Source organism: Furipterus horrens, unplaced genomic scaffold (genome assembly GCF_987537825.1).
Source record: "Furipterus horrens unplaced genomic scaffold, mFurHor1.1.pri manual_scaffold_3, whole genome shotgun sequence".
Classification (NCBI taxonomy): Eukaryota; Metazoa; Chordata; class Mammalia; order Chiroptera; family Furipteridae; genus Furipterus; species Furipterus horrens.
The window spans coordinates 172,439,027-172,458,787 of NW_028327173.1; the positions used below are offsets into that span (position 1 = coordinate 172,439,027).

General features: G+C 36.2%; 1 protein-coding gene and 1 non-coding gene across 2 annotated transcripts; both read left to right on the top strand.

The window, feature by feature from the left end:
* The first annotated feature begins 3,366 nt into the window (after positions 1 to 3,366).
* Positions 3,367 to 15,757, top strand: TMX1 (thioredoxin related transmembrane protein 1). The gene is made up of 8 exons (XM_090270869.1): positions 3,367 to 3,685; positions 6,651 to 6,766; positions 8,057 to 8,102; positions 9,917 to 10,045; positions 12,017 to 12,062; positions 12,161 to 12,262; positions 12,383 to 12,449; positions 15,517 to 15,757. The coding sequence occupies exons 1-8, from the start codon at positions 3,534 to 3,536 to the stop codon at positions 15,693 to 15,695; spliced, it is 837 nt and encodes a 278-aa protein (XP_090126995.1). The 5' UTR covers positions 3,367 to 3,533; the 3' UTR covers positions 15,696 to 15,757.
* LOC150016748 (small nucleolar RNA SNORA70) lies at positions 6,885 to 7,018 on the top strand. The gene has a single exon (XR_016510273.1). It is a non-coding gene; the product is annotated as a small nucleolar RNA SNORA70 (small nucleolar RNA).
* Positions 15,758 to 19,761: the final 4,004 nt, after the last annotated feature.

Genomic DNA, 19,761 nt, shown 5'->3' on the forward strand with positions numbered 1-19,761 from the left:
AGGAAAAAGACAAGAAGTGCAAAACTTATAATCTGAAAACTACAAAACATTGCCAAAAATTTTAAGAAGACCTAAATAAATGGAAAGGCATCCCATGTTCATAGACTGGAAGGCTTAATATGTATTACTAAAAGGGCAATACTCCCCAAATTGATCTACAGAGTCAATGTACTATAGTCTCTTGTTAAATCCCAGCTTGACTTTTTTAAAAATAGAAATTGACAAGTTGATTTTTAATTTATATGGAAATTCAAGGGTCTCAGAATAGCTAAAACAATCCTGAAAAAGAACATAATTGGAAGACTCACACTTTTCGATTTCAAACTATAGTACTAAAGACAGTGTGGTATTAGCATCAAGGGGACATTTAGAGCAATAGAATTGAACTGAAGATTCAGGGGGAAAAAATACAAACCTCAGACACCTACAAACAGTTGATTTGTGACAAGGGTGCCAAGGCCAAGCAATGGTGAACAAAATCTTTCCAACAATTTATGTTGGGGCATCTGGCTATCCACATACAACAGCCTGAAGTTGGACCCCCAACCCCATACCATATATAAAAATTAACTCAAAATAGATCAAAGATCCAACTAAAACTATAGAACTCTTAGATGAAAGAATAGGTGACCCTGGTGTTCAAGGAGTATGGATTTAATTTTAAGTGCAGTGGGAAGTACTCGGAGGGCTTTAAGAAGAAATGGCTTGATCCCATTTAGAGAAACCAGAGAGGACACAGGGAGATCAGTTAGAAATATATTATTGTAGTCCAGGCAAGAGACAATAGTCTCATGGATTAGGGTATTGGCTGTGGGAAAGGAAATAAGTGGTTAGATTCAGGGTATGTTTTGGAGGTAGAGCTTATTGGACTTGCTGATGGAGCACATGAGGAGGGAGTGAAGCGAGAGAGCAACAAAGAACTAAAATGTAAATTTTTGTCTTGAGCAACCAAATGGAACTTGGAACTTTTTACTGGAATGGACAACTAGAAGAGGGAGAATAAAGAATTTTATTTTTTGGCCACGTTATGTATGAAATGGTTCAGCAGAAAGTTGTCACTTTGCTAAGTGACCCTGAAAATATTGTGAAACAAACCTTAATGGAAAATGGAATAACACGGCTGTGTGTATTCTTTGGACGTCAGAAAGCCAATGATGTTTTATTGTCCCACATGATTACTTTCCTAAATGATAAGAATGATTGGCATCTCCGTGGAGCTTTTTTTGATAGTATAGTTGGTATGTTTCTTTTTTTAAATTCATCTTTAAGATTTTGAATTATCTTCTCAAAAAACATACCATCTGAAAGGTGACAATACTACCAAATTTTATTAATTTTATTAATAATGAAATGAGTTCCTAGTATTTCTGTCTCTATTCATGCTGCTTTTGTATGATAAGTATATCTTAGTTGATCAAGGGATTGATTAATTAAACTGTGATACATTCATATCAAGGAATACCATGTTGTCATTGAACACTACATTGAAAAAAAATATTTCATGACCTGGGAAAGTATCGTGAAATATTATTAAAGTGACTGCACTAGATTATAGATCTGCTTAAAGTATAAACCCAGTTGTGTAAAGGTAACAATAGTAAATCATATGTATTTATATAAAAGGCTAGAATGTATATACTAAGCTGTGAATAGTGGTTATTTCTGGGACAGGAATTGTAGGTGATTGTTTTCTTTATATTTTCCATATTTGTCAGTTTTTAAATAATAAGCATACATAACTTCTAACCCTGGCTGGTTTGGCTCAGTGGATTGAGCGTCGGCCTGCAAGCTAAGTGTCGCTGGTTCGATCTTCCAGTCAGGGCACATCAGAGAAGGAAAACTCTGACTCCAAAAAACCTCCGCTGCCTTGCGGCATACCTCTTCAGGGGAAAGGCTAAGGGAGTAAACCCCGACAGAAAATCCGGAGCCGGAGTCCCTAAGGCGGTTTGACGTTGTAGTCAACACCGGCAACTCCTGCGGCGCACCTGAAGCCAAGCTGTATTGACTCCGTCTTTCCCTTGGATCCTTCAGCTGCGAAGAGAGGGGGGGTCTGCCGCATGGGCAACAGCAGACCCTCCATATCACCCTGCCCAGGCTCTGTAGCTTCAGCTTCACTGGAGAGGACACTCCAGCATCATCGCAAGATGTCGATTCAACACGGGAGGAGACAGATACCGTGTCACTCCTGAGTCGGACTGCACAGCCATTTTCGGCAGTGCAGATAGACTTAAGAAGCTACACCATCGTCTCTCGAGACGGACGGCTGCCGACGACGATGTATGAACTGTCCATTAGACATCCAAAAGTGTCCAACCAAGAGTTGAATATATGTCTAATATCCCCAGAAGGGTCAGGGCTGGAACAACAGGCATTTTGATGGCTTTTAAGACAGGACTGGGGTTATCTGAAGGAGTGAATAATTATAAAGAGGAGACTAGTACAGCATCCTGCAACAAGCCAATGCCTGGAAGTTAAGTAGAGGAGGACCAGCCAAGAAGTTTCAGAAGGAGCAGCTAGTGCAGGAGAAAAAACAAGTGAGGCACCACAGAACGGAAGACAACAAAGCATTTCACAGAGGGTGTGGTGGCTGTAAATTACTGCTGGCAGTCAAGTAAAATGGATACTGAGAAGAAAATATTGGCTTTGTTAACATGCATATCACTAATGTCCTTGAAAGAGCCGTTTTGTAGAGGTGGAGAAATGCCAATTTTAGTGAATTTAGGAGAGAATGTTAGGTGAGAACGTGTAATGGCAACTATTTTCATTTGATTGATTAATATTTCCTAAAGACTGCACGTTTTGATTTGCATTTGTTCTATTTTGATTTCTGATCTAGCGTGTCTGTACTACTGCATTAAAAAAATTGAGGGAGAACATCCTAAAGTGTATAAAGTGCATTTTAACATGTATCGCTCGATGGCTTTTTACGTTTGTGTACGCCCTTGTAAATTACTGTTCAGATCAGGACACACACTATAAAGGGTACCTATAAGGTTCCCGTGTGCACCTTTCCAGTTTATAATTCTCCAGAAATAAACCAACATTCTGATTCATATAAATACCCATTAGCTTTACTACAAAATTTTCCAAAGGAAACAAATAAAAACTCTGAAGGGCATTTAATTGAACTGCGGTATACTTACCAATTGTCTAGAGTAAGTATAAAATGCCAAACACTTGGCGCCAAATCCAGACGCAGACTTTGAAACCCTTCTTCTCTGAAGCCCCGCCCACTTTCCACACCGCGCCCTTGTTCGCTCTATTCCTTCCCAGTAATACTCAGGCCAACCAGGCGGTGGGAAAGGGACAGCTTTTGTCATGCGCACTACGGATAGTCACACTTCTCTCTATACTCAAACAACTAGAACATGGCCTCTTCAGGCGCATTCAGGGTCCTCTAAACGCGCGCGCGCGCGCGTGTCCTGAGGCGCGCTCTTGCGCATGAGCAGATCAGCCCACGAGGGCGGAAGTGAGGGGCTGGTCCTCGGAGGTGGGGGCCGCAGCGCTTGCTGCGCGGTGGGCTAGCGGCCGTCATGGCGACCCCCCGGAGTCCTGTAGTTCCAGTAGCAGTGTTGGTGCTGTTGCTTTGTGCGGCTCCCTGGACCCACGGACGGCGGAGCGACGTGCGCGTCATCACGGACGAGAACTGGAGAGAGTTGCTGGAAGGAGAGTGGATGATAGAATTGTGAGCGCGGGGCTTTTGTGTCGGGGCCCCCTCGGTGGGCCGGGCAGGCCGGGGTCCTAGGTCCGAGGTCGGAACCCGACTTTACCCCTCCTCCGCCCCTCCTCCGGGACCCAAGCTCCTGGGGACTGCCACTGCGGACTGCGGAGCTCGCGCTCCCGCTGCCTCCAGATCTCAAAATTGCTCTGCGGACCAGCCGCCGGCTTGGTCCCTCCCCCTCCTCGTTTTAAACCTGGGAATATTAAGTTTCTTCTAAGCTGTGCATTCTAGTTTCGTGTCTAGGGCTGTGGGGCGCCTACGAGATAGGCGTTCCGGTTCTCTCTAATTAATGGCTTTGGGGGTGGGGTGCTTGGGGTGACTAGTTCCTACACAGTTACTTATTTTAGAATGATGTTTCACAAACGGATTTGTCTTGTTTTCACCAAATTTTACAGAAGAGGAATTTGAGCAGAACCTCTCTTCTTTTGTCTATCCCTAAAAGTTAGTCCATTTATAGTATTGGACTTTGGGACTCTGTTTTGAATTTTATTTTATGGATTGGGTATATTTTTATTTTAAATGCCAAGTAAATTCAAGTTGGGTTATTTTAAAACCTTAATTCCCTTTATCTTTTTCCTCTATTGCTTTTTTCTTTCTACCGCTCTCATTTTTTTCTTTGCGTGTTTATTTTTGCAAAATACTGGATGTCCTGGGTTATGACTCTTAATGCTGTCCAGATGGTGCTGCATTAAAAGATGTGTGAATGTAATTGTAAACTGTTCGAAGAAAATTGTGTCTGCGGTGATTCTGCTATAAGGTGCCCTCTGCATCGGTAGAAGATAAACTATCTGCCTTTGATTTAGTTTCCAAATTGGTGGTAGTGGTGGCAGTATTATTGATACTGGTGGTATTAGTTGTATTAGTAAAAAAAAAAACCAACACCGCTATTGAATGTTAACTGTGTAGTAGATACTGCTAAGCACTTGAGCTATATTTTTATATTTAATTTTCTTTAAATTCTATAAGATAGGTATTATTTCCCACATTTTAGAGAAAAGATACATAACTAAAGACCCAATTAACCTGTTTAGATATTGCTATGCTGCTGCTTTCAGTTTCTAGAGCCTGAGACAGAGGAGGCATGCAGTGGCCTTCTTTAACATGGTTCCAGTGTTTTTCCTGCATTGTTGGGTTTCCAGTTTAGGAGGCACGTGAAAGGGCACATCATTAAGGGAAAACCCAGAAAGCCAAATCTGTAACTCCTGAGTCATAAAATCAGAAAAAGCATATAACATTTATTTGGAGGATAAGGTAGGGGAAAATGTTTATAGTATGCATATAATCTGTAATTCAATAAAATGAATTTTCAGGCACCGTTGGAAGTTGCAGGGGAGAGGAAGTATAATAAGAGACAACATTTAGCTTTTTTTTTTTTTTTTTTTTAAAGATTTTATTCATTTTAAGAGAGAGGGGAAGGGAGGAAGAAAGGAAAACATCATTGTGTGGTTGCCTCTTGTGTGCCCCAAGTGGGGGCCTGGCCTGCAATCCAGGCATGTACCCTGACTGGGAATCGAACCAGTGACCCTTTGTTTTGCAGGCTGGCACTCAATCCAGTGAGCTACACCAGCCCGGGCGACAGCATTTAGTTTTTATTGTTATGAACTTGTTTTAGATTGTGCCAACAAAATATTGTTTCATAAGTAATGTGTTAAGCAATAGTGATTATGGATTTATATGCAAAATGCAGTCAAGCATTACTCAAGGAAATTTTTAAAAACTCAGTTTCAAAAGTGAAGTACAGGTGATTGGAATTAGATCATCTGTGTGAAATTAGAGTATATGACAATACTTTTTTCTTTTTTCCTCTCCATAGCTTACTGATTTTGAGGTTGAGTCTTTAAAAAGTACTTAAAAAACAAAAGGAACTTGGTAAAGGGATCTAGTTAGTAGTCCTAATGCTAGTATTACAAGTCAGTTATCTACATTAAATCCATCCTGATCAGTTTTGTTACAGAGATATTTTCACTGTAATACTATTTATTGTTATGAATTTCGGCTTTTATGTATGGTACTACTGTAGTCTTGTTCCACAATGTCTATTACTTTTAGGGGTCTTGTTTTAACAAAACAAGTCAAGTATTATATATAATTGAGTACGGAAACTGCTTTTGTGTTTGATAGGTATAGGCTTTATTCTTCCTGTTCCGTTAAACTGAGGCAAATTATAGGCTAATACATAATGTGGAGAAGTCAATTATGAGGGGAAAATCAGCGCCTTGAAAAATGCTGAATACTTGAGGAGTAAAAATCCTAATGTGCTTGGCCGTAGATGTGTACACCTGAGGTCTTAAAAACAGGCTCACCAAAGGCTGGCCAAAATAATTTTGTTTGGCTTACCTAGTTTTTGTGTCTGTGCCTTACACTTTGAGGTAACATTTTAATATAAAAATGCAGATTTTTTTGCTTCTTTTATATAAGGATAGCCTGCCATTCTAGGCTAGCAAACCCTTGTGCCATTCATCCTGAGCAGTGGTTTCCTGCATAAGGTGTGGTGCATGTTTTCTTATTCACCACAGCCTTGGGCACTTCCTATTTTTCTTAAACTGGCACCTTGCATTTGTGACTCCTGCAGTGTAACATTATTAAAACTGGTGAACCCCGAATTTAGCTTTGAACTTTCTGGTGGCCACATTTTCATAGAGAAATCCAAAGGTTTGTTTTGTTTTTAAGAGTTGTTTTTTGTGTGAGAAAGTCCTTGTGTCTTATTCTTAGAATTACTTTTATGTGATTAGCATCATCAAGTCATAGTTCTTGATTGCCAGAGTGTTAGGCCCACATTTAAAAGTTTTTTGTTTTCACAAAATTAACCACTCTGCTATCTTGTTTTTGGTATAAACTATTCTTCTCAAATTATGCATTTTAGAATTTATATTCCAATATGGTTGTATTTGAATGCTTAACCTTTTTTTTTGTAAACTATATTTCTCAGTTATGCACCATGGTGTCCTGCTTGTCAGAATCTTCAGCCAGAATGGGAAAGTTTTGCTGAATGGGGAGAAGATCTTGAGGTTAATGTTGCAAAAGTAGATGTTACAGAGCAGCCAGGTACTGTAATTCTGTGGATAGTTTTGATTTTTTGCATATTGGATTGATGAGTTTGTCCTGTTTTCCACATTGCATGGTCTTAACTCTACCTTTCATCAGGTTTTGAGAACATAACTGTCTGCAGTTAGTTAAGCCGACTCACCTCCTCCCTGATGGGGGCTTGGTGTGCAATGGCTTCAAAAAGCAGATTCCTTGGTTGTGTATGCAGCTCATTCCTTTTGTGTGTTGTTCTAAAGGACTTTGGAGACATTGTTCTCCCCCGATTCTTCCCCACATGACTGCCTGAATCCTTTTTGGTTTTCTGTCCCAGGCCCCAGCCTGATGTATAAGATGCCTTTAAGAAGTCCTAGAATATTGGTCCAGGTGGACACTGGCCAAAGCCACCATTTGCATCCATCTTAAACTTCAGGATAAGGAGCATGTGATTGAAGTTCTTTGTAGAGTCAAGGTTATATTCCTTGACAAGTTGTATGAATCTCTGTAATTGGGTTCCAAATTTAATACCGTGATTTGAGGACATGGATTCTTAATTACAAAGCCTGCATGGTTGTGGGGTCAAGCACACTCCTGACTTGGCCCCCTAGCCAAGTGGCAGGTCTTGCCCTCAGGCCTACTTCTTTCTTAGTCCAGCCTCATTTTACCTTTTCTTGGTCACAACATACCTGGGTTCCTGACTCTGCCCAATTTTAAATGGTAATAATAATAGCTAATATTGAGCACTTGCCAATTATAGGTGCTACAAATGTTTTACATTTATTATGTACTGCTTATACAACCTTGTGAGATAGGTAACAAACATCCCTGTTTTATATATAAGAACTGAGGCACAGAGAGATGACTCCTCTGTTATATTAATGGTAACACCTGATTAATAATAATATTAGCTGCTTTTATTATTGCCCATCTTATGATTCATGATATGTTCTGTTTTTAACACCTTAAACTCAGCCTTTGTTTTCTAAATGTCAAATGCAGTTTGATTTGATTGCATACCTTTATAATATAGACTGCTGTTGGCTCTCCCACATAGTCTTGTAAAAACTGGTATAATTGATCAAGTGTTTATTTATAAATTCACTTTTTTAATTGAGATAATGTGTAGTAGTTTTTTTTAAGTTGCTTTAGGTAAATAATTGTTTTTTTTAAATTGTTTATGTTATAAAGCTCAACTATTTTTGCTATAATTGTTTTCCCTATTAGTATTTAAATCAGAATCAACTTTAGTAACTGGCCCATATAAAACCTGCTGTGTATACTTTCTTATATTTATTTCTAATCTATCATTTGCAGGACTAAGTGGACGATTTATCATAACTGCCCTTCCTACTATTTATCAGTAAGTTTTTGAAGATTTGGTGGTTATGGAGAAGGATGCATCATAGTATAATCAGAATTATAGGCTTCTGGCCTGGATTATGTTTAAAGAGCATTATATTCATTAAGTATATTTGAAGGCTTATTAACTACTAGTGCTCTCCTAGGTGTCTTTAGATAGATGAATGATGTGTGAAACAGTCCCTGATTTCGAAGATTTGTAATTGTTTTGTAAGGTGATGTTCACAGGAAATGCTTTGCTATTCTTCAGCATAGTAAATGTTTTTGAGCCCAGAGTTGTGCTAAGTCCTTGGAGTGGTTTGTGGAGATGATGGCATTTAAACAGTCTTGGAGGTAGACTTCAAAAGTGCGGAGCAACCAATCTATCCTGAGGGCAGTCTCATCCATAGTCATAAATAGGAGCATAGTATGTTCAAAAATTAGCTAAGAAAATTCTGTAGCTCAACCTTGGGGACAGTAGTAGGTGAAATGGTTGGGTTATATCGTGTTTAGTATCAGGTCTTTTAGTTTGACTTTATCATCTAAGTGGAGATAGAAAATCTCAAACCTGTAACTTCCTTCTACCTTAATGTCCATCTGGCTGGTGGGTTGAATGCAGGAGGTATTCATGGAGTTCTCCTCATTTAAAGTTATGAAAACAATAAGTTGGCAATTCTTTGTGCGTCTGTATTTTGCTTTTCTTTGTCATCTTTGTTTTTCATGTTTATATGTTTCCCTGTACCTTTTTTATTCTCCCCTGCTCCCTTTGTATCTATTTAAATATCTGTTCTGTCTCCAGAAGTGCTTCTCTTCCTTTTCAATCAGTAGTTTTCTCTAAGGGGCCCTTAACGTGGCTGTAATCAGACTCCCCCTTTCCTTTTCACTTTTCAATGCCCCCTGAACTTGTCTGGAATTTCCTGCCCATTTTCTTTTAGTCATGTTGTTTATCATGCCCATTCTCCTAACTTCTTGCTTTTGAAATCCTACCTGTCCTTCAAAAACAGCTTAAATACCACCCCCCAACCTCCAAAACGTTGCTTTTTGGCTTACTTGTGGTCTTTGGCTCTGAATGGATAAAGGATCCTTCAATCCTACTGTAGGTGATAGGGAACTATTGAAAGTTGTTACATTTAACTGATAAAAATAGCAGTGTTAATTAAGTAGGATTAGATTAGCAGTATTATTTAAGGTGGTTTGGGAATGGTGAAGAGGTGGGATCAAGGAGATCATTTATCACCCTGTGACAGAACTCCATACATTGAGAATGGGAAGGGCGAGGTGGATATCAGGAAGAATGCACAGCAGACCGGAAAACAGAATTACTGAAAAGGGCCCCAGTGATATAAGGCATGATGGCTGAGGTGATGTGATTATGACTGAAAATACCAGAAAATTGCTTTAAATTTTTAAAATTAGAACTTAATAATAACTGTTAATAACTGTCACTCTTCTAACAACTTTTCATGTAATATGTGTATTACACATAAGGCTTAAAAGTGATTTTTCTGAGATTTATCTACTTTGTCACCTCCCTCTTCCAGTCGTATTGAGATATAATTGACATATAACAACTTACTCTGTTTCATAGTTTTATTATTTAGAAGAGTAACAATAACAGTCTTAAGGCTTATGATTATATAAAAATATAATCTCATTGTTTGATTAAATTTGGAGCTGTGATGTCATGAGTTGATAATTAATATAATTTGCTACTTATACTTTGCTAATGATTTTGAATGTTAGGGTTAATTGTAAAATGAGATTAAAGAAATAGCAAAACAAATACAGTGTTTATTTATTTGGTGCTGGTTAATATTTAATTCTTATCCTCTTTAGTTGTAGAGATGGTGAATTTAGGCGCTATCAGGGCCCAAGGACTAAGAAGGACTTCATAAACTTTGTAAGTGACAAAGAGTGGAAGAGTATTGAACCTGTTTCATCATGGTTTGGTCCAGGTTCTATTCTGTAAGTATGAGGGGTTTTTCTCTTGTTGATTTCAGTTTTAATTGGAACAGATGATTATATTTCATGTAAATAAAGCATTCTTCGACTCTTAAAGTATATTCGTATTCCTTATGTGTTATTTTTGATTTGACTCTTTTAGGTTAAACAGATACTTTGATCCTTATTAAGCTAGGAAACATTTTATAGAATTAAGTTGAAATTCTTTTTAGGAATGTTTTAACTCTGTAGAGTTATTTGTATCATCAAAAGATAAATGATCCCCCTAAGTGTGAGCAAAGTAATAGGTAAAGCTCTCATTTGAGCTAAATACTTGAATGAGAAGTGTCAAGCATGTACGTGCTTGTGCTCCCTTTAGATTTTAGTTCTTTATTTAATGTGATTGATATTTCATCAGTCTGATAATTTCTGGTTTGGAAAGATAGGATGAACAATGACCCTAATAACCCTAAGGGCATGGCTACCCACTGAGTTGTACACATAACTAGAGGGCAGCAGCTTGCTATGGAGCAGTAAGGACTGGAGATAACATGCATATTTCCTGCTAGCTGTTGGGGTGCAAGGCCTTATGGGTCATCTGAGAGACTTTCAGGAGTATTGAGTTTGGCTGAGGTCGCTGTGGCCTTATCCTGGTGTGGCTAAGCTGTCTCTTCCTGTCCCCTCACCACACTTGCTATTGGAGTACGGGGCATTGGGACACCAGTGGTGTAAGAGAAGAAAAATGCTCTGGATTCTGGGAGTGGGGGAGAGATCGGCTCTAAGCATTATTTTGAAGTGGAAGTTTATTTTTTTGCATTCCCTTACACCTCTCCTCTGAAAATCCCTGGATTGATTTGTTCTTTAGCTGTCACAGTTTCTCCATTGAACCACCATGTCAACCCAGTGAAGGCACCTAGTATTCGTGATTGAGTAATTAGTTCAGACTATAGTGAGGCTACACAGTGCTTTATGTTTCAATTCCTTGTTCCTCTTCCCATTTTGCATTTTAAACAAAAGCAACATCATTTAAGTACTTTTCTATGTTGGACTGAAAATGTAACTGATTTTTGTTTTTTTGAAATTGCATAAATGAACCTTCTTAGCCTTTTGGTAGAAAGGGTTTGCTTCCAAGTCTCTGTTGAATCCTCAGGGCAGCAGTCTGTACCTTTTTTATTGGTGGACTGAATAAGGGGCACCCCACTGTCAGTTCAGCAGGTTCACTCACCCAGTGGTGGCAATTGCATTAGGTCATCCTACATATAGGAAGTCTTTGGCTTATGTGTGAATTGGTTTGTGTATTGGTGGCAACACTTTTGATAGAGGGAAAACAGTTGGGAACCAATAAACCCTTCTTATTTTTGGAGCATGCCTTTTTCTAACTACCCTTCTAAACTACTTGGATTTAATTATGTGAAAATTATTTTTACCTATATGATGACTTAGCATTTGTTGCCTGTATAATTATTTTGTATATCATTAAACTATCAAACCAAAGCTATTTTAAGTTTAATTTTAGTATGGAAGGGGAGTATTTCTAAGGTGGTGAGGCTCAGCTCAATAAGTGCCCCTAGTTCTTCCTACAGGCTCTGCTTGTGAAAGGATTCTGCGCTCATTTGAAGCCATTTGCTTTACAGTTTGCCTGAGTTAACTAACTGGTTCCACAGAGCTTGTAACCTCTTACTCAGAGTACCTTGGAGAAGTGATCAGAGAAAGGTGAAAGGTTAATGTCAACGCTGTAGGAGAAGAGGAAAAAATATTATTGTGTTTTATTTATGACATAATGGGAACTATTCAGAAATTTAACTTTCATTAATAAGTCTTATTACAGTCTTGAAATTAGTGCTGTATGACTAATCTTGATTAACACCACCAATAAAATCTTGCCTGCTGAGGAGATTATAGAGTGAAAAATAGAAGCCATAGCTATACACACATATACTCTACTTCAGAGCTGTATATCTTAACTCAGTGTTTCAACCATCTCTTTCATTTTAGGATGAGCAGCATGTCGGCACTCTTTCAGCTGTCTATGTGGATCAGGGTATGGGCTAAGATTTTATTTCTATTTTAAACATTTTTGACAGTATTATTTCTCTTAACTAACCAGGTTTTTAGGTTATATTTTTCTTTTGATTTTAGACTTGCCATAACTATTTTATTGAGGACCTTGGATTACCAGTGTGGGGATCATACACAGTTTTTGCTTTAGCAACTCTGCTTTCAGGACTATTACTAGGACTCGTAAGTACTGTATTTTCAGAGTACTAGGAAGAAAAATATCTTAAAACTTGGTAATTTTACATAGTTGCACTGGCTTTATAATATATTGTACATTTGGCTTTCTTATGTTTATTTTTGCAGTGTATGATATTTGTGGCAGATTGCCTTTGTCCTTCAAAAAGGCGCAGACCACAGCCATACCTTTACAGTAAGTTTATTTTTTTCTACTTTTGGATTCTATTATTACTTATTCATTTTTTAAATTTATTTTTTTATTACAATTGACATTTTAGTTTCAGGTGTACAGCATAGTGGTTAGACATTTATATACCTTACAACATCAATTTTTCAATCTTTTTATCTCATGGCACACATAAACGAATTACTAAAATTCTGTGGCACACCAAAAAATATATCTTTTTGCCTATCTGAAAATAAAAATAAGTATAATTTTGATTCGTTTACACTGGCCTGCTGTTTTTGTGTTGGATGTTGTCATTTTTTAAATTTGACAATGTAAGGGAAAAGAGGTCATTGCCTCTTGACTAAATAGTCAGGTATAGCAGCATGCTTTAAAAATTCTTATAGTACACTGGTTGAAAATTACTGTCTTACAAAGTGATCACTCCAGTTAGTCTAGTACCCATGTGACACAATACATAGTTACTATAGTATTATTGACTGTATTCCCTATGTTATATTTTATATTCCTGTGACTTTTTTATAACTGGCAATTTGTACTTATTAATCTTCCCCTTTCAGTTTAGGCTTCTAAATATGGAGGGTAGCTTATACATGTAGGGGGTGGGGAAATATATATTTCATATAAAAATAACAGCTCCATGAATTTTGAAATGTACTAATTTTCTTGGCTTTATAATGTGGAGAATTTTAATATTGCATGTAACTTGCAGATGTTTAATAACATTGATCTGATATCAATTTATTTGAAAATTCCATGATATTCATAGATCCATTTGAATATACTTGAGTGCAAAAAAGTTAAATATATTCTACTTTGAAAGTCATTCATTGCTGTAGTGATCACATTTGAAGATTTTTCTTTTTATTCAGTTAAGTCTAAGTTTTTCTGGTAGGAAATTAGGATAAGCAATTCCTGTAGTTGATTTACAATTGGTATTGACACTGTGCTATGAGTTTATATAATTAGAAGTATGTATTCACTGCTGTCTGTTTTAATATAATTACCTAGCAATCATTTATTTTCAGTCTTAAAAATTACTGTTATGGAAACCTTCTTATTTGCCGTTTTTAAGGAACTTTCACTTTCTGTCATCCCATTTGCTTTTCAGTAGCTCTCTCAAGTGGACTGCATAAAAGCAATACTCTTATATTTTTGTGGTTGAGTAAATTAAGGCTCAGAGAGATGAACTATTTTTCAAGGTCACACAGAGATGACAGAGATTAAAGTAGAACCTAAATCAGACTCTTGGCCTGGTATTTCCATATGCTGCTATTGATGACTAAGAATTTATTGAGGTCAAAACTCCTGAAATGAAGTCAGTGAAGATTGCACTTATTGTATACTTTGTCCATTAAATAACTGACAAGTTTTCTTTTGATTTTGTAGGTAATTGCATTGATACTATAAAAAAGAACATGTATAGGGGAGGGAATCATTTTATCCACCAAAGGCCACTGCCCTATAGGAAAAAAAAAAAGTAAGCACAGATTACTTAAAAGACAATTTAAAAGTTGGTGAATGTATATTTTATTTCACTTCAAAATCTTTAGCCAAACAGATTTGTCTCTTAAGTGATCTGTGACACAACTGATAGATATTAATCTGTACTTTGAGATATTGTCCCTTGTAATAGCAGGCCAAATGGTTTGAGCTGTTCTCCATTGGTGTGTTTGGCTTAGATTTTGAGTTGCTAGGGAAAGACCCACCTCTCTACCTTTAAGCAGAGTAGGAATTTATTGATTTATGTAGCAAGGAAATTGGAGGGCAGAGTTGATTGGATCCTGGTGCTCACATATTAGGATGTTATGTTTCTGAACTGCTCAAGTTCCCCTTGCCTTTACTTGCTCCATTTTTGTCTCTTTCCAGTCCTTAGCATAAAATGTGATAGCTCACAATTGCAGAGTGAGAAGGAAATACATCTCCCTACCACCAAGCATCTTTTGGAAAAATTCTGGTGTACTCCACTTATGTAAAGCGATCACTTTTTGAAACAGTCACTGTAAACCAGAGTTTCTCAACCTCGACACTATTTACCTTTTAGGCTGCATAATTTTTAATTATGATGTACTGTCTTTTGTACATTGTTGAGTATTCAGCAGCCTCCCATTGGTCACCAGTAGCCCAATCTCCCAGTTGTGCCAATCAGAAATTCTCCAGACATTACCACATGTTCGTTGGGGCAACATTAGCCCTGGTGAAGAACCACTGCTGTAAACTGTAGCACTCACCACAACCACATGGGATGTAGTGCAGGCAAGAAGAGGCTATTAACCACACAGAAAGAGGGATGTCAGACAGACCAAAGAACAGATTGTTCACTACGTGGTAATTTCTTCCCATAGTTTACTAATTTACGCTCTGTATTTGTTCCCCCTCCAATCTGGATTGCCTAGAACTAGGGACAGTTTAGGATCGCTGAAGAAAGGAAAGCTCATTGGCCCAGTTCTGTGTTCTGTATCTCAGTTTAACATGGTATGTTCTCAGTTTAAGTTAACTAGAAACAGGTCTTATAAAAAAAGTATATGTGTATGTTTAAAAATTCATTGAGCTATGCACATAAGATTTGTATATTTTATTATTTGTGATTATACCTTAATAAAAATACATGTGGAGTAGAGGAAGCATACTTATGAAACCACTGGGGAAAAAAACATGGAGAGGAATATAACCTTCACCTGTAAATGTCTGATTGCTGTTCACTTGGGAACTGAAACAAGGGTAGTGTTGAAATTTGTTTCAGTATACTTACTAATGAAGAGATTTGTAGCAAATTAATATAAGATAGTTATATTTAATGCAGTATATCTTTTACAACACCCATTTTCACAGCATTCTGATTCATTAATTTCAATTCATAAATAGGTAGTTATAATGAATTTGGTAAGTAAAATGGATCTTGCAAACCAGCTTAATTTTTACAGTGTCTCTTATTCTTGAAGATAACTTTTTCCTTTTGGATTGATAAATAAATGCCAAAGCAGTTTATTGGCATAGGAATCATGTCTTGACTTTATACTAACGCAAATCTCATATATCAACAAAAAAACATTTTGTGGTCTTTATCTTTAAGAAAAATTCTTACCAGAATCTTCTCAACCTCTGAAAAAAGTGGAAGAGGAACACGAGGCCGATGAAGAAGATGCTTCAGAAGAGGATGCTGAAAGTAAAGAAGGAACAAATAGAGACTTGCCACAGAATGCCATAAGACAACGTTCTGTGGGTCCTTCATTGGCCACAGATAAATTCTAGTTGATTTTTATAAATATCTTAATATAATTTGGACAGAAACAGAAGATAAATCTTTTTTTTTTTTTTTGGTTTGATGTGAACTGTGACTTGTACCTTGCAGGATTCAATCTATATTGTCTTTAGATTGAAAGGTCTACCTTCAGAAAATAAAAGGAGCACTATGTAAAAAGTTTGAAATAAGATATAACAATAGTATGGTGGTTTAAACCATTGTTTCAATTTTTGAAGACTATGATGCCAAGCAATAAGATTTGTGTATTTAATAATAACCTTTTTTCATAATAAAATTTTTCTGAGTTGAAAAATTACATTTCCCAAGTATTGCATTATTGAGGTATTTAAGGAGATTACTTTAGAGAAAAAGATTTATCATTTAATAAAATTTTCTTCAGTTTCACTGTGTGAAACAAAAAACAACATATTTCCCATAAATGGAAACTGCCTATTGTCTCAAGAAATAGTATTTCAGTGACAATTCACTGGTCCTTTTAGAGATAATAGTCCAAAATTGCCTCATATTTTTAGATAACACAACTAATAAAAACTAATCTTATTTTAATTACAGTGTTTTTATACATGATAATAAATACATGATATGCTACTGATTTAGGAAGTTTTTTTAAGTCTGTGGTTTTGTCTTGATTCCTATAAATGTTGGTTACATTTTTTGTTTCTCTGTTCAGTGTACTTTTCTTACCATGGGTTACATTTTTCATTTTCCAAATTTGAGAATATCCTGAAAATATTTTTCATATTTTAATAAATAGTATTTTATTTTGTAGTATTTTATTTTGTTGTTGCAAACAAGTTTACTGAGGGATCTTTAAAATTGACATCTGTTTACTGATTTAAAATTTTGGCCACTTATTTCAGATTTTAAATTACTCTTGTTGAACTTTTACTTGGACTTTTATATTTTTGATGTAAATGTAAACATTCCTGATTATGTGATATGGAAAAGCCTCGGCATTTTATGTTTAAAAAATTCATAGACGCTTAATCTGATGTAGTTAGCATTTTACTCGGGAAAAAGCATCTTTTATAGTGTTTTCAGTGTACATTTGTCCTCGTATACAGAAAGTTCTTAATTGATTTTACAAAGTCAGTGTACACTTGATGTTTTAAAATCGTAACATTTTTATGTCTTTGAGAAGACAAACCTTGTATTCTGTACTTTCTGTTGTGTGGTATTTCACAGGTGGGAATCAGCAGAATGTGACATTTAATATAGTTTTACTCCTTAAAAAGTAAGCACACATAGTTTTTACCTTACAGCGAGAGTGGGGTCGGTGTGGGATGGCAATAGAGAACTATATTGGCTACAAGATGAAAACCATAAATATTCGGAGTGATCACCTATTCTGTAATAGATGATTTCTGTAATGTCCCCTTGCATCTAGATGCTAGTTCTTTGTCAGTTCATTGGACTTAAGTTTCATAAATACAATAGTTTTCTTTAAAGGCCTCTCCTTTAGGATACAAAGTATTCTCTCACTGAAGAGTTTGGATTTGTAGTAATTTTACGGGACTTAGAAAAATATTCTAAGCACAAAATAAACTTTTCTAAGCCTTCACAAAAACTGAAGACGTGTGATTTCTAGTTGTATATTTAGAAATGCTTAATTTTTATTTAACAATGTTCAAGTGCATAGTTAAGGCACTATGTACTTGATAATGTGTAATCATACACATCTTTTTCTGTTACTTGAGCAAATGATAGAGGAAAAACGGTTCTCATTAATCATACATTCCATTTTCTAGTTCCTAGTAAACATAAAATTATACATTTCAAGTTTCTAAGTAATTAGAAAATATACGGCAAACTAAAATAGGCTGTATAGGTAGGGACTTGATATTTCACAAAACATTATCTTGCAGTTCTTCAGCACTGTCCCTGTAGATATCTGAATAATCAATTTTCTGGCATATCAGGGTCTCACAGAAATGATATGGGATCATTTTACCTTTAAGGGACCCCTTTTATTTCCATTGATTTAAGGGGGCTCAACATGGCATCTTAGGCAAGAATAACAGTACCAGCATCCTAGAGAACTGCCGCTCTGCTCTGCTACCCCCACCCCCCAATAATCATTGAGCTCCACCATGGAAGTATTATAAATTTGGATCACTCCAATGCAGTGTTCTATCACATACTGCCTAAATACTTAATCAGAAAAAGTGACAAAAGTTTTAATGATGACTCCTGTGTCTATAATAGCTATAATTTACTGATTAACCTATTGGAGTTTTTCTAAATTACTGTAATTCATGTAGTCCCAACTACAATCTATAACAGGTAAGTATTACACATCTTTCAGGTGAACAGGCTCAGAGAGCTATGGCAGAAAAAGGTAAAATTTGAATCCAGTTCTGATTTCAAATCTTATTTTTTTCAGTATGAATACTGAATATTTAGCAGTCTGTATGTTAAATTTAAATGTAAATTCTAATACTTAAAATTTCACTCATCAGAATATTGTAACTAACATTCAGAAATATCAGAATTCAGTATTTGAAGTCTTGTGATTTTTGGGTTCTGCATAAAGAATCAAGGTTATAGTAAGTGATGCTTTTGAAAACAGTTTTCTCTCAAGTCAGTTGTCTTTTTCAGTCCAGTGCACAGAAGGCATAGTTCTGGATTTAGTTATGATGAAATTAACATTTTGAACATTCTGACTCATAGTTTAAGGTAGAATTTTTTCAAATAATTACTTGATTTTTTTCAGCTTTACTGAGGTATGATTGACAAAGCACATTAATTTTGATGTGACTTTTATTAATAAGATAATTGACTTGGGAAGGAATTTAAAGGAATGGTCCTATGGAGTAATTGTATAATTCTAAAAGTAAAATTTTAAATAGAATATTCTACTTGCAGATTTAGATAATGTTATCTATTTGACTCAACTGTAAATGGTGATAATATCAGTGTTTTGGCCATGATATCAGTGTCCCTCCTTTTTGCCCCTTTGGCTGTGTGTGACTACTTTTAAACCTGTTTTGATTGTGTTATCACAACTCATTCTAGTTGTATCCTGAAAATGAAAACATAAAAAAATGAAAATATAAGAAGTCAGTTGACCAAATAGAGATTTGATTTATCTGAAACTTCTTTTAAATGTACATATAATTAAGAGAGTCATTTTAAATTCAGTGAAAATATACTTCACTATGAAGAATAACTAAAGTGGTTAAGAATTTAAATAAAAACTCCTAACTAGAGTTTTTGATAAGGCATGTCATAGAAACAAGGTTACTAGTGGGTTGGAATATATCAGTTCATGTATTTGGAAAGGTGAAACATATTGCTATCTGGGCATTCCTCTGAAACTTTCTCTAAACTTTGTATATCTGCTCCCACAGAATCAAATATATACTTGATCGGAAATTTTAAATGCTCCTAACTATAACTCTTCTGCCCAATCCAACAAATATCCCTGAAACTACGTAAAGAAATCAGCTGTTCCCATGAACATGCCTCACAATCCATTTGTTGGTTCAAGAGTCAGCTCAAGTCCTGTAAGTCCTTTCTGGCCCACATCATTTCTTTTTTTCGTATAGTGTGGGTTTTTATCATTCTCTGGCAGTTAAGTCACATTCTAATCTTGTAATATTTCTTCTCTTGCATTTATTGTATGTTAACTGAGTGACATTATACAAGTCACAATACATCTCTGGGCCTCTATGAGTCAAGTGATTTCTGAGGTTCTTTACCTTTAGTGGGATAATCACTGCATTCATATGTTGTCTCTAAAATTTGATTGTTAACTTCTTGAGGCCTGAAACTCATTGTTAGTTGGAGACAAAGCATACTGCTATGGGAGACTTGGGCAGTGGTCAAGGGACCCCTGACTAGGAATGTGACCGCCACATTTCTGGACATTGAATTTTGTCTTTGTGAAATCAGGGTAAATTAAGTAGTGTAATGTTCAGATAAAATGACTGAGGAAGTTCTTAAAATGAACAATAAAGTTATTTGCCATTTAGCTTCCTGGGCAAGTTTCCTAGAATTTTAATACCAGGTGAATGAAGACAATGGAATAATAAAATTGTTATTGTGTACAGT